Source organism: Rhinolophus sinicus, linkage group LG02, assembly GCF_036562045.2.
Source record: "Rhinolophus sinicus isolate RSC01 linkage group LG02, ASM3656204v1, whole genome shotgun sequence".
Classification (NCBI taxonomy): Eukaryota; Metazoa; Chordata; class Mammalia; order Chiroptera; family Rhinolophidae; genus Rhinolophus; species Rhinolophus sinicus.
This window is the reverse complement of record NC_133752.1, coordinates 79,187,788-79,202,247: the sequence shown is the minus strand read 5'-3', so window position 1 is coordinate 79,202,247 and position 14,460 is coordinate 79,187,788. Positions and strand designations below refer to the sequence as shown.

At 40.7% G+C, this 14,460-nt stretch overlaps 1 protein-coding gene across 3 annotated transcripts in view; it reads left to right on the top strand.

The window, feature by feature from the left end:
* Positions 1 to 10,680: 10,680 nt before the first annotated feature.
* TEC (tec protein tyrosine kinase) overlaps positions 10,681 to 14,460 on the top strand; it is a 122,073-nt gene continuing 118,293 nt past the window's right edge. For 2 of the 3 annotated variants that reach the window (XM_074324649.1, XM_019741061.2), the window contains exon 1: positions 10,681 to 10,808. In XM_074324649.1, coding sequence (XP_074180750.1) covers positions 10,692 to 10,808 — 117 coding nt within the window. In that variant the 5' untranslated portion in view covers positions 10,681 to 10,691. Of the gene's footprint in view, positions 10,809 to 11,238; positions 11,259 to 14,460 lie in introns of those variants that run through there. The other variant, XM_074324651.1, reaches the window with a different exon arrangement.

Sequence of the window (14,460 nt, the reverse complement as noted above, 5' to 3'; positions counted from 1 at the left end):
TACAAGAGGTGCTCAAAGTGGTTACCATCAGCGTCCAGATACTTCTGATGATGGTGAACTACTGCTTGAGCAACGTTGACCAAAGTGTCCAATTGTATACATTTTTTTGGCACCCTCAGTATATGTATCTCAATGGTTTTATTAAAAGAATCTTAAGTATATATACATATGTCCACACAGACATACATATATATGTATGTCTGTGTATACGTATATATAAAATAATATTACTTGCTGATTTTTATTGTGAATTTTTAACTTTTCTATTTCATACTAAATACAGCACAGGGTACATTGTCTCCATCACATCAGGAGATAGCTGAGATAGCTGGCTTTGGTCCTTTCAAGGAAGGAGAGAAGCTAATTTCTGTGCCCCACACTGTTTCTTCTCTAAATTTCTCTATACCTGCAACAGTCATGTTTTACACTACAGTGCTACTGACACTTAAAGTGCCTAAACTTAGGACCTGTGAGATGAGTTGGTAACATGCTAAGCTTGTTTTGAATGTTTCTATCAGCCCTTGAGGACTCGAGTTGCATTGTTATGAAAGGATATTCAAGAACTTTATTTAAATAGGGTACAAGAGTTCTACTGAAGACATTTTTTTTTCTGGTAAAGTTAACAAATGCAGGAAATTATAAAGAGGAGAAAAATAGCCTTAGAACAAAGGCAAGTTTGAAAATAGAATTGAGTTCATGAACCATTTTCCTCTACAAAGAGAAATTTATTTATTTATTTATTTATTCATTCATTCATTCATTCATTTATTCACCCTCTTGGCGATTTGATGAGATTCTCCCAGATTGGGGCAAGGTGAAGGTATACAGTAGGTGCTGATTTCATGAAACTTTGCAAGCAATTAAGAAGAAATCTCGCAGAGGAATATTTCTAATACATATCTGAAAAGTTTCAAATGGGAGGAACTCAAAATTGGCAAAAAGGGGCAGAAATTCTTTTTTAAAAAGGGAAAGATGTTAATTTTTACCTCTTGAAAAAGATCGAGAGGGCTGCCATCAATTCTAGCAGTCTCCCTAACAACAACGCGTCTGGCATGCCAAGTTCTCTTATGGGCTTTGTTCCCACTATTGTTTAGAAGCCAAGAATTAAATTGAACTAAAGAAGCCTCGCTTGTTTTGGGTCATCATATTGTGTTATCAATGTTATGAAATAACAGGCAATGTAAGAAAAACAAGCACCGGAAAAGGGAGTTCTTCACAACTTCTTTATTTCTTCTGTATTTAAATTATTCTTGGGGGAAACAGGAACAGAAGAGGCAAGAACATTTCTTCCATTTTATATATACACGTAAAACAAAACCTCCTTCATTTGGAATGAATTTGGCTGAGCACATTTGGGTGGGGGCCTTTTGGAGATGGTGTGGAACATGTCTTGATCTCAGTGTCTTATACAACCAGTTGTAACTGTTAATGAGTCCGTAACACCAGGCTGTAAAACATATCCTAGTCCTTATTTTTCTAAACCAAATATCTTCAGCTTTGTCTATGTACCTGGCAGAAAATCAAATCTCAGTTATTATTGAAGTCCTTTTCCTCCCTTGCTCAGAATCATACAAGAACCATAAGCTTACATTGTCCCAGGAACTTTGGGAAAGGGGCCCATAATTAGTCTTTGGATGGACGATGACTTTATTCCCATTGGTTCTTCTCCTTAAAGGGGCTGCTGATTGCAACTACTCTGGTGGGCAAGGCTGTGATGAATGAAATAGGCCTTTGCTTGGTGCATCCCTGAGTTCACCTGGAGGACCTACCAATACGCTTTCTGAGCATTGTACATAAATGGGTCCCACATAGCTGCCATTTCTAGAATCAGACCCTACTCTTATTCTGGCAGACCCTGTCTTAACTTGGGTTCTCCCCAGAGCACAGCTTGTCATAAGGACTTTTATGCAGGAAGTTTAATGAAGGTGATCTGGGACACAGGAGTGAGATAGTGGATAGTGGGGACAGTGAGACACGGAAGGAGGGAAAAAGCCAATATAAGGGTGTGTTACAGAGGCCAATGCTTTGGGCAACAGGACTTGATTTGGTTGAAACCTTCTGAGTATCATACTAAGAGCCTTCCAGCATTATGTGCTCAAACACAACCAAAGGAAGAACAATTTATTTATACATCAGATACTGTCCTCCATTTCTTGAGAATTGCTGGATTGCCATAAAAATAGCACAAACTGAGTGAGTGGCTTAAACCACAGAAATGTATATTTTTACAGTTCTGGAGGCTGGAAGTCTAAGATCAAGGTGTCGACTGGTTTGGTTTCTCCTGAGGCCTCTCTCCTTGGTTTGGACACGGCCACCTTCTTGCTGTGTCCTCATCTGGCCTTCTCTTTGTGCCTATGTACTCTTGGTGTTTCTTCCTCTTCTTATAAAGCAACCAGTCCTATTGGATTAGGGCCCCACTTTTATGACCTCATTAAAACCTAATTACCTACTTTAAGACCCTATCTCTAAATACAGCCATATTGGAGGTTAGGGCTTCAATCTATGAATTTTGGGGTGGGGGAATCCCAATTCAGTTCATAACTGTTGCCCTTGGAGGAGTTCACTGGAGGCAGAGAGCAAACTCATTAGTGTAAAGTGACCAGATGTTCAGACGTGGATGAATTCAGAGCTGATGAGGAAAGGGGACAAGTTGGAATTTCAGATGCTTCTGCTTTTACCTTCTCCTTTCTCAGTTCAAAGCTGGACTTTATTATCTCTCCATCTAAAACCACGCAGGTCAAGCCTTTGCAATAAGCTGGAAACACAGCCAATCCTTACTCTTGGGTGAGGTTATATTTTTAAAGATACCATGCTGGTCTTTCTTTCCTGGGATGGGTGTCTTAGGCTAGGGTGGCTGCTAATCAGAACTAAAACAAGGATTTTAATGCAATTTATTTATTTAGGCGGGGATTCCAGAAAGCACTCCCAAGGAAAGAGATAAGAAAGGGAAATAAGTGATTAAGGGGTATATTAGTGCCCAGATTGTCACTGAGTATGACTGGCCCTCAATCCTACTGGGAACCACTGGGAACATGCCTGGAAGTTGTACCACCTAAGGGCAGGGAAACTGAGGTCCTCATCCATCATTGGCTGGTGGCAGCTCCCTGGTTAACTCTGCTGGCATTTCTGGTCTGTCCCTATCAGAGAGCCAAGAGAAAGCTCCCAGGCAGAAGTTGTCCAAGGATGACCATGTGCATCTAAGGGAAAGGTGAATGCCAAGGAGTTATATGAGGGACACAGACTGCTACTACACGGAGGTGAGGTAGGGAAAGGAGAGTAACAGCAGTGAGTTGGGAAAAAGAATGAACTAAGGAATTAAGAGTATGAGCAGAATTGGCCCATAGGAAGATCTTATTTTATTTAAAAGAAATCAATAAATATTAGCAGAAGCTATTTGCATTTGCTTTACAGTTACTTTAAAATGTTCTACAGTTCAGATTTTATATTATCTGTAATGGTTGTTGTTTGTTAGGTTTAAATCAATGTAGTTTTAATATTAATATATATTATTTTTTCCTCTCCATGGCCTTTACCTTTTGCAGGCATTGGGAAACGTATGCCAGGCTCTCAAAACTTACAGTAAATGTCTACAGGACCTGGTGGCTAACATCAATGGATGAAGTGAACTAGGAGTAATAAAATAGATTCTATTGAATATAGAGTAGTGGGCACTGTGACAAAAGTACAACAGTGCCCTGTTTAAAGGGGATCCTCAGGCCTCTGTTGCAGAGTGAGAATGTTGAGGAGGATTTCAAGGAAAGCGAGAAGCCTGAGTGTGGGAAGTTGCCTCCTTTTAAGCAGGGTGGTTAACAGCACAGGTTCTGAAGGCCTGAATTTGAATCATAACCCTACCAATTATTAACTATGTAACCCCGGGCAAGTTACTTAACTATTCTCTAACCCTCAGTTTTCCCATCTCTTGAATAGAATTTGTAATTGTACCGATATCATAGGGTTGTTGGGAGGATTAAATAGACCAAGTGCGGAGAACCATACTGAGCCTTAAGTATTCAATAATTGTTAGCTATTGTCATTATTAGCTGCTAATTAAAATTTTAACTAAACTTTTAATTTTGAGATAATTATAGATTCATGCAGTTGTAAGAAAAAAGGACAGAGAGCTATCATATTTCCCAGTTTCCCCCAATGGTAACATGTTGCAAAATTATTGTATAATATCATGGCCCCGATATTGATATTGATAGTCAAGATGATATTTCCCTCTCCTTCAGCATGTTTCTGATAAGAAACCTGCTGTCATTCGAATTGTTTTCCCACTATAGGTAAGAAGGAATCATGGCTCTCTCCGCTGTTTTAAGAATTTTCTTTAGTCTTTAGTTTTAAGAAGTTTGAATATAATGTGCCTTGGTGCTGATATTTTTGCCTTTATCCTGTATGAAATTTGTTTACCTTCTTGATGAGTAGATTTAGCCAAATTTGGAAAGAGTTTTGTTATTATTTCTGGGAATACTTTTTTTAGCTCTGCCCTTTCTCCTCTCCTTAACCTCTGAGGATATAAATGGTAGATCTTTTGTTAGTAGTCCCACAGAACTGTTCATGGTTTTTTGTTTTCGTTTTTGTTTTGTATCCGTTGTTGAGATTGAGTAACTACTGTTTCTCTATCAGGTTCACTGATCCTTTCCTCTGTCCCATCCGTTTTGCTGAGGCCTAAACATGAAATTTAAAAATTTTAGTTACTGTAATTTCAGTTCTAAAACTTCCATTTGGTTCATCTTATCTTTTATTTCTTTACTGAGACATTCTATTTCCTTGCCAAGATTTTCTGTTTTTTTAAAAAATTGTTTCAAGCATGTTTGTATTTGTTCGTTGAATCAGTTTTGTGATAGCTGCTTTCAGATTGTTCTTGCATAATTCTAACATCACTGGACATCTTGGTGTTGGCATCTATTGATTATCTTTTTTCATTCAGTTTGAGATCTTCTTGTTTCTTGGTACAGAGAATTATTTTCAGTTGGAACCAAGACATTTGGGGTAGTATGTTATGAAATTCTGGATTTTATTTAGGCTTCCTGACACTGCTTTGGTAGAGGAAGGGGGGCGGCACCATCTCTACCGTCTACTACCAGTTAGGGTTAGAAATTTGGGTTTCCCACTGCCCCCATTGAAAATCAAGGGGATATGCTCCTCGTTACTGCTGGGTGGGGTTGGGAGTTCCAGCTTCCGACTAGGCTTCCAATGCTACCTCCCTGGCTGGGAGAAACAGGAATGTCTTGAGTTGCTCCTCACATAGCCTCCAGTGTCACCTTGGGGTGGGGATGTGTGTGGCCTCAATAATTGGTTTTGTAGTCTTGCCTGAATTTACTTTGTAAATTTATTTTGGTTTTAAATATGTATAACATGCTATATATATATAAATAATGCATAACTAGTTTTATGTTTATATGTATTTAAGTGAATTATGATGATTTCTCGTTTAAAAGGGCTTATACTTTGCTCATGACCTGTTACCTACATCTTGAGTCCCTAGAGATATTTATATCTTCCTCCAGGTTCTCTCTTTTACATGAAAACTAAGGGACTGGGGCCCTGATGCTATGGAACATCATGCAAGTCGGACACTGACTTCTCATGCGTAAGAGAAAAGTAAACTCGTATTAAGGGCTCTATTAGTTTCCTTTGCTGCTGTAACGTATTACCACAAATGTACCAGCTTATAACAACATAAACATCTTCTCTTACAGTTCTGGAGGTCAGAAGTCCAAAATCAGTCTCACGGGGCTAAAACCCAGGTGTCAGCAGGGCTGGTTCCTTCTGGAGTCTCTAGGGAAGAATCTGTTTCCTTGCCCCTGCCAATATCTAGACACTGCCTGCATTCCTTGACTTGTGGTTTCTGTCTTCATCTTCAAATCTCTCTCTTGCTCTCTGTCCTCCGTTTTTCTCATCACATCTCCTTCTTTGATTCTGACCTCCTTCCTCCCTTGTCCCCTGTGATTACATTGGGTTCGACTGGATAGTCCAAAATAATCTACCCATCTCAAGCTTCACCACTTAATCACGTCTACAAAGAGCCTTTTGCCATGGAAGTGAACATATTCATGAGTTCAGGGATGTAAGATGTGGGCACTTTTCAGCCTGCCATGAGGGGATGTCATTATTTGCCGCTGAATCCAATTTTAAATGACTGTCCTTTCCACCAAAACGTAAGTTCCAGCATAACAGGGAGTTTTGTTGCGATTGTTTTCTCAGCTTCCTGCTAATACAGTGACGGTCACATTTTCACAACTGCCACAGTTGAGAAAGAGGCAGCTTCAAAAAGTCCTAGGCATAGAGCATTCTAGGCAGAAAAAAACAGTAAGTGCAAGCCATCAGGCCAGAATATACTTTTTATTCATACTGATAATACTGAATATAACATTTTATGTGACATAGTTAGTTCATTTTATCTCAATCCTCATGCACTATCAAATCATTGATATATTGGACCCATTTGAAACACTATTTAGATCCTAACCAAAAATATACATTGGCCAAACCCAGATGGTTTCACTCAATATTTGTCATCTTAACCTTTGTATCTGTCTCTGTTGAGCATAATCTGGTTTTAACTCTATGCACTCTTTTCTGACTCTGCAATTTAAAAAGTTTTTACTTAATATTAAATCAACATAAAAACATTATACAAGGAAATATACATTTTTTTACAAAAAACATAATTAATGATTCAAATATTATTTTCTCTGGCAGGTTTACATGGTTTAGAGCGCAAACTCTGGAGTCACATGGCTCTATATTCACATCCTGACTTTGCCACTCAGTAGCTGTGTGACTTGGGCAAATTAATTAGCTCTCCTCTGCCTCAGTTTCCTCATCTGTAAAGGTAAATAAGAACTGTACCTACTTCACACATTGAGTATTAGATGAATTAATCTAATGCATTTGAAACACAGCCTGGCACATAGGAACTGTTAATAATTAATAACTGTTAATCATAGTTCTGATTTTCAACATGAGTTTCTTCCCACATTTGATTGCAATCACAGGACATATAAAGCATTGTGTTCTACTTTTTTACACTTAATGTTTGCAAGTTTTTCTCCATATTTCTATTTTATTAACATAAAACTATTTTTGACAGTCTGACATTCCAAACTATTGATATATTTTGCTTAAACATTTCCCTGTTATTGGACATTTAATTATATTTTATTATTATTAGTGGTGAACTTATAAACATCTTTGTATATGATGCCTTTTCTTTCTTTTGAATGATTTATTTGGCAGCTTTTCCCAGGAGTATAATTTTTAATTTTGTGTCCAAGATTTAAAACTTTTCTCTTTCTTCAATGTAGTTCCAAAAAAGCAACTACTTTCAACACATGATGAAAAGAAAGGCAGGCTTATCATACTACTGAAATGAAGTCATCTTTATGTAGGAACAGACTCTCTATAGAAAACTGATAAGGTCTGTATTATCTGTATGTTGTCATCATTCATTCATTCAACAAACATTGCTCACCTAGAATGGGCCAGGCCCCTTTAGGGGAGGAAGAAAGTTACAAAAAGAAGCCACAGAGTTACAAAACAAAGGGTGTGAGACGCTCCAAATACAAACACCACTTTATTTACAAATCTGTCAGGTTGATTCTGTGTATCGTCTTATGCATAACGTGGAATTTAAATGCAAGGTAAAAAGGCATTTTCTTCTCTCAAGGAACTGAAATTATGTCAGTCTGATATTGTTCACTTAAACACACAAATTTTATAGAAGCCATGGGAATATCTTGTAAGAAGGGAGCCCCTGTCTCTAATGCCTTTTTTTCTGTATCTTGGTTTTATTCAAGAAAGCAGTAAGAATATTGTTTGAATCTTCTCCTTGGAGGAAGAGGGAGAAATCTTTTTAAGTCCACCCCCAGATTCTTTCTTTTGATGGGTGCCCAATATAAAAGTTTGAGTTACATAGGCCTAAACTTTATACCCTTGTTTCCTATTAAAGCTACTGAACTTTCCACATAAGAAATAATAAAAGATGAACTATTTTTTTTTAGCCTACCACATCCTGAGTTCAGTTTTACACCTTTCATCGATGTAGTTGAAATTCTCTAATAGTCTCTCTTTCTTTTCAACAACATCCCGCTGAGAACAATTGTCAGTATTCTTCATTACATGCTTTGGGGATGACACACCTGTGAAAACCACCTACTGAAACTGTTTGATTAATAATGTAATGAATGCTTTCTTCAGGAAACAGTATAACGTTTTGCAAACTACCCCAGTTATCACTGATACCAAATTATGTTTATCTGCATATGGGTCAGTCCTCTCTGGTTTTCTTGAGAACTAAGAGGGACAATATAGACATTTTCCTCTCTTTTAATTTTAAACTTTATGAAGGATTTGCTTTGCTTTCAGTCAAATTTCATAAACTTTGAGAGCTTCATTACCATTAAGTCAGAAATATGAGCCACCAGAGTCACCTAGCTAGCATAAGCAAAGTGAGTTAGAAATCTTCTAACTACGACATCAGTTAACCCCTTAAGACAGTTCTTTTTGGGATCATTCAATTTGATAAAAGTTTGATATATATATCTCCAAAAAATGTATACACATTTTAAGAAAGAAAAAAATGTATTAAAATTGTAATACAGTGAATGATGCTAACATTCATTTGATTAATGCCGTCTTTTGAGCGAACATGATACTACACATTGCTATCACAATTCAATTCAACTTCGAAAAGTAATACATAGATAACATCTCTTAAAATGTGTACATTTTTGGCACCCCCTGTATATATATACATATATATGTGTGTGTATGTGTGTATATATATATGTATATATATATTAATTTTTATTGGGAGAAAACCGACTTTATTACCATAATTACATAACTATAACACACTACACACACACACACACACACACACACAATTTTTTTGCATACAATCTCAGAAGTTTCCCGACCTCTGCTCTTTCAAAGAACACCTGCCCTTGAGGAAATTATGTCAATCAGTCAACTTGAATATCTGACTGGGCTAAAAGGCAGGAGAGACTGGGTCTGGGAGGAGACAGTACATCACAAAAGAGAAATTTTACTAGATTCATTCTGAGGACAGGTCAAATTGTGTTCAGGGTGCTCACCGGAGTGAAAGAAGATTTGGAGTTAGAGGGCCTTGGTTCAAATCCGTGCCCTCTTCCCATACCCCTGCTTTTTTTTTTTTTTTTTTAATTTTATTGGGGGATATTAGGAAACAGTGAGTTTCTCCAGGGCCCATCAGCTCCAAGTCGTTGTTCTTCAATCTAGTTGTGGAGGGCACAACTCAGCTCCAAGTCCAGTCGCCATTTTCAATCTTTAGTTGCAGGGGGCACAGCCCACCATCCCATGTGGGAATTGAATCGGCAACCTTGTTGAGAGCTCGCACTCTAACCAACTGAGCCATCCGGCCAACCCTCCAGAAGCTCAGAGGCAGCTCGTTGTTTTCAATCTAGTTGTGGAGGGTGCAGCTCACTGGCCCATGTGGGAATCCAACCGGCAACCCTGTTGATCAGAGTTCACACTCTAACCACCTGAGCCACCTGGCCACACTCCCCTGCTTTTTCTAATTAAGTAAGTCATTAAACTTCTGTACCCTTAGATTTCTTTTTTCCATAAAATGGAATTTTGTCAGATTTCTTCTCAGGTTTATTGTATGATTACAGGAGAGCTTATAGGAAGGCATATTTTTAAGTCCCAAACAAGCATGGAGTATGATAACTATTTATGCACTTGCCATTCCTTTCATCTTCATGTTGACTGACCAGGTTCTGTCATTCAGCTCTCAGCTCCACCGTCACTTCCTCAGAGAGGCCTCCAGGACCGCCAGATCTAAAGTAGCCTCCCTCCCCTTCACTCTCAATTCCATCACTCAGCTTCATTTTAGTCAAGACACTTCCCACATATGCAATGGTTTTTTTTTTACTTGCTTATTGATTATTTACTGTCTTTCTCCCTACACTAGACTAGAACTCCTTGAAGGCAGAGCCCTGTTTTGTATTCCCTAAGCCTGGAAGAGTTCATGGGACATGGTGGACACTCAGATTTTAGAGAGTCAGGATAGCAGCGGTTAAGGGTGCAGACTCTGGAGATTATTTAACTCTTCTCTATGTCTCCCTTTTATCACATGTAAAAATGAGGGATTCTGATAACAAATACGTACTTTATAGAATGGTAATACATGTGAAGTATCTAGAACAGTGCTTGGCACATTGTCAGTTTTATATAAGTACTGATTTCTACTTTTCGATGAGTTTGACAGAAGTGTTAATACATGAATATGAGTACAGGTGACCCTCTAAGTGTATCGGATACGCTCCGCTGCCTCAGGTGTGACAGTGAAGACTTACTCTTTTGGTAAAACTCGTTGCTTCGCTCCACTGCCCTGTGTCATCCGCCTGGCCCCCCACCGCTTAGCGGAAGAGGAGGTGTGTGGTCCCTAATTCCGACAGAGTAACCGGTAACCCACAGGTGGCACTGCTCTGGGTGCTCCCAGGCCAGGGATGTCCGAGCTCTCAGCGGGGCGGTTCTCCGGGGCAGGAAGCCCGGGACTAGGGAGTCCCTGCGTGTCGTTCGGGAACACAGGGGACACTTTTGCGACTTCCCCAGAACTCAGGCCTCGGGTCTCAAAACCGTGGCAGGGCGGTGAGAACCGATCACCGCCCGCGGTAGTGAGCGGGGGGCGGAGCGAGCGGGGGATGGGGCGGGGCGGGATGGTCGCGGGCGGGGCTGACAGGCCCGGGGCTCCGGACTCCGCCGCGCCCGCCAGACCGCGCATTCTCTCCAGCTCCGCGCAGCCTGCGCTCTCCTGCCAGGTAAGGGCGCCGTGGGCCCTCGGGGGCACCCCGGGGACTGCAGGACTTCGGGCGAGGTAGGGTCGGGACGGGGATGCGTGCGGTGAGAGGTGACTTCCATATGCTTAGAGACTGACCAAGACTGACCATCGTGGAACGAGGAGGGATTTCCCCACCTCCGCGCCGCGGTGAGCGTGACGCGCCACGCCAGTGCGGGATCCTGTCCTCGTCCGTCCAGGAAGAAGGGACAGGTACTGCCGTTTCGGCGTCCGCCGCCTCTCCGCCTCCGGGGCCCCGGCTCTGGTCTCTCGCGAGGAGCATCCGCCCCTTTCTCTCGGGGTCCCGGAGCCGAGGCAGCTTCGCGGCAAGTTCAGGGTTGGGTTCGCTTCCCAGCAGCGTGGCTGGGTAGATTCCTCCTCTCTGCTGGGGCGGCAGCGCAGGCTTGATTGAAAGTTGGCAGAATCGACGCAGGTATTCCACAGTTGCACGTGTCCGCGTGCCTCACCCCACCAACTTCACTTTTTTTTCTTTCTTTTAGTCTGGGAAATTGTATTTAAATCTTGAAAACGGGTTCAGGGAATATATCAGAAAATCTAGGGCCTTGATCAACCCAGGAGTATTCACTTTTCCTCCTAAATTCAGGTTTGGAAACAGTATCATCCACTGCCATTCGTTGGAAACTGGCATATTTGATGAGAAGTGTAGATCTCAGTGTTAACTGGAGGGCTGGAGGCTAAGTGGGTTTGAAGGTTATCCAAAATAGTTGCTTTTTGAGCATATACCTTGCATTTCCCCCAGTTAGTGCCTATTTTTCCTTTGAGGAAATTCTGAGAATTAACTCTCTTCCAGATGATTCTCCCCTAAAGAGCTGGGGAGGAGAAAACAACCCCTACAAACAAGTGGGTTTCCAAAATAAGTTTAGGATTTGTCAGGTTAATTTGTGACACTAGTAGCTCCTTAGCAAGAATCTCATGCAGTACGGAATGTTATGATTTATATGGAGAAAAGAAGTGTGTCATTTTCTTATTAAGTATTTGAAAGTATTTTTTAGTTTAGTTACATTTTCACGTGTCTAGGAAAGACCTATACTTTCCCCATACTCCAGTTCATCTGATCAACCTATTACTACTCTTGCCAAGTCATGATGCTTATTGCAGTGGGTTTGTGTTAATGATCTGGAGTCTTCTCACAAGGATGTGTACATTTTGGTTTGTGGAACTGTGTAAGGCAAGTGAAACTGTGTAAGGCAAGTTTTATACACATGCAAATCAATACTGTGTTCTAGTCAGCAGTACCTTTGCCCCAAGTAGGCAAAAAATTTTCACATCTCAAATAAGAAAGAATATAGAATATTAATGTATGCTCTAGCACTTTTAACTTGATATTTCCCTTCTTATTCTGTATCAAGAATAAGAATGTTTTTTCAGCTGCTAGTTACTGAAGGGGAGGGACTCTGCTTTGTCATCTCATGGTAAAGCTCAGAGAATAGTGACTTTTGCTTCCTGAACTTGGCCCTTGACAGGGTGGTTGGAGGGGTTGTGGGCGGTGTCTGGCCAGTTTTATGCTTGGGGAAGAATTGTTGGTCTCCCTGCCTTCCTTTGAGTATTCAGAGTGCTAGGAGCCTGGGCCTTGGGCCTCTGAGCCTACAGGTTTCTCCAGGTTGACCTGGATGGTGCCTCCCCTCCCTGGCCCAGCTCTTCCAGCTCCTTCTCCATCCTTCCCATCCCTTCCACCCCACTCCATCCCTCCCCGGATTCCCACCCATAGGGAGAATCACCTTTTTGTTCAGGGCAGGGAGACTTGGTCCACATAGTTGATAGGCGAGTTGATCCTCAGCCTGGTGCTGGGTTTGCTGAGGATGCTCAGTAAATATCTGTTGATGACAGTGTCACTTGTTTCAGATCCCTTACTATGCCCTCCTCTTATCCAGTCTACATAGGCAAAGTGAGTGACCCAGGTGGAACCCAAATCAACCGCTTTGGGGGCCAGCTGCCTTGGTTGGTTTAGGGTCATAAATTGGGCATTCACACCTGTGAGAAAGGAGTAAAATTGGTCCATGGTCACTGGCAATGGTAAAATTACCCTGTACCATGTGATTATGCCATAAGAATAGCTTTGTTGGAAAGAATCCCAGAAAAGAGGGGCTTAATTGTTGCCTCATCTTCAAACTTGCCTCCACCTGGTCTTGTCTTTTTGTTTTTGCCCTAGTTCAACCAGTCCTTCCATCGATTGGATTATAACTAGTAAGTTTCCCACCTCATTTGATTACTCAGAACTCACAGCTCAGATGACCACAGCTACCGTGGTCTAGATGTGGAAAGTTACATTTTCTTGTGTTTAGAGGAAACAGAATGGAATTTTTCCAAACAAATTGTTATTAGGGAAAAAAAGAAAAAGCAAATAAATGTAAAAATGTGTGGGCATGGAAGCCAATGTGTTTTTGTTGTTGTTTTGTTCTGTGTTTTAGTTTTAAAGTCTTATCCTGGTTACATTTCTTTCTCTCTTAAGAAACAACCACTTGTAATTCTTTGAACTGGTTATTTTGTTACTTATTGCTTGTAGTTGATACTTCTTGAGCTTTTAGTTTGAAGCACTATCTGTTCACTTCCCAAATCCCAAGTCATGAAGATGACTGGCAGATGACGTGGAAAACAGTGACTTGGCTGTCTTTTTTCCCTCTAATCCCCAACACAACCACAGCTTCCTTATTTTCCCATCCTTATAATCGTTCAACAGTAATTTTGGTTAAATCAGTATTCATAGCTAAGCCAAGCACAACTTTTTGTTTTCCGTGGAGTTAGTAATTGTTTTGTTTGTTCATTTGCTTAGTTGTTCATCTACTCATCATTAATTCATCCCAAAACCCTGGCCAGTTTTTTAAATCGCTCCTCAGATGCCTCAGGTATTCTGTCAATTTTATTTTCCGGAAGATGCCATCATTGAGCCTCCTGACTGACTCTAGGCTGGACTGGTTGCCCACATGGGGCACAATTGTCACCCTGAGGACTCCCTTTGTCATCACCCAGAGGATCCCCATAATTTCTTTGCTGTGTTGAATCTCTTGTTACCTATAGCACATGTCTTCTTCTGTCTTGGTAGGATGAGGGTCATAAATTAGGCATTGAAGTCTGTGAGAAAGGAGTGAAACTGGTCCATGGTCACTGGCACTTCTTTGGCAGTTGACAAGAGTGTTGATGCTCAGCCTGGTTGTGGGTTCCCCATGGTAAGTATCTGAGCATCCCTGTTTTGTAGAGCACATCCTCAAGGAGCTTTCTGACAAAGATACAGGGGATGCCTATTATTTTTGAGACAACGAATGCCTGAAAATATCTGTTTTCCATTTGTAATTGATAGTTTGGCTGAGTGTAGAATTCTAGGATGGAAGATTTGAAGGCATGTTTCCATCGCCTTCTAGCTTGTAATGTTGCCATTGAGAAATTCAGAACTATTCTGATTCCTTAATTTTTGTTTGTAACCTGTGTACAGGTTACAAACCTGCTGAGTCCTTTCTGGAAGTTTATAGAATTTTTTCTTGGTCTCCATAATTGTGAAATGTCATGATGCTATCTGTACCTTGGTATGGGTCTGCCTCCATCCAGTGTGCTGGGCTCTTTGAATCTGGCAACTGACATCCTTCAGTTTGGGAAATTTTCTTGATTTATCTCATTAATAA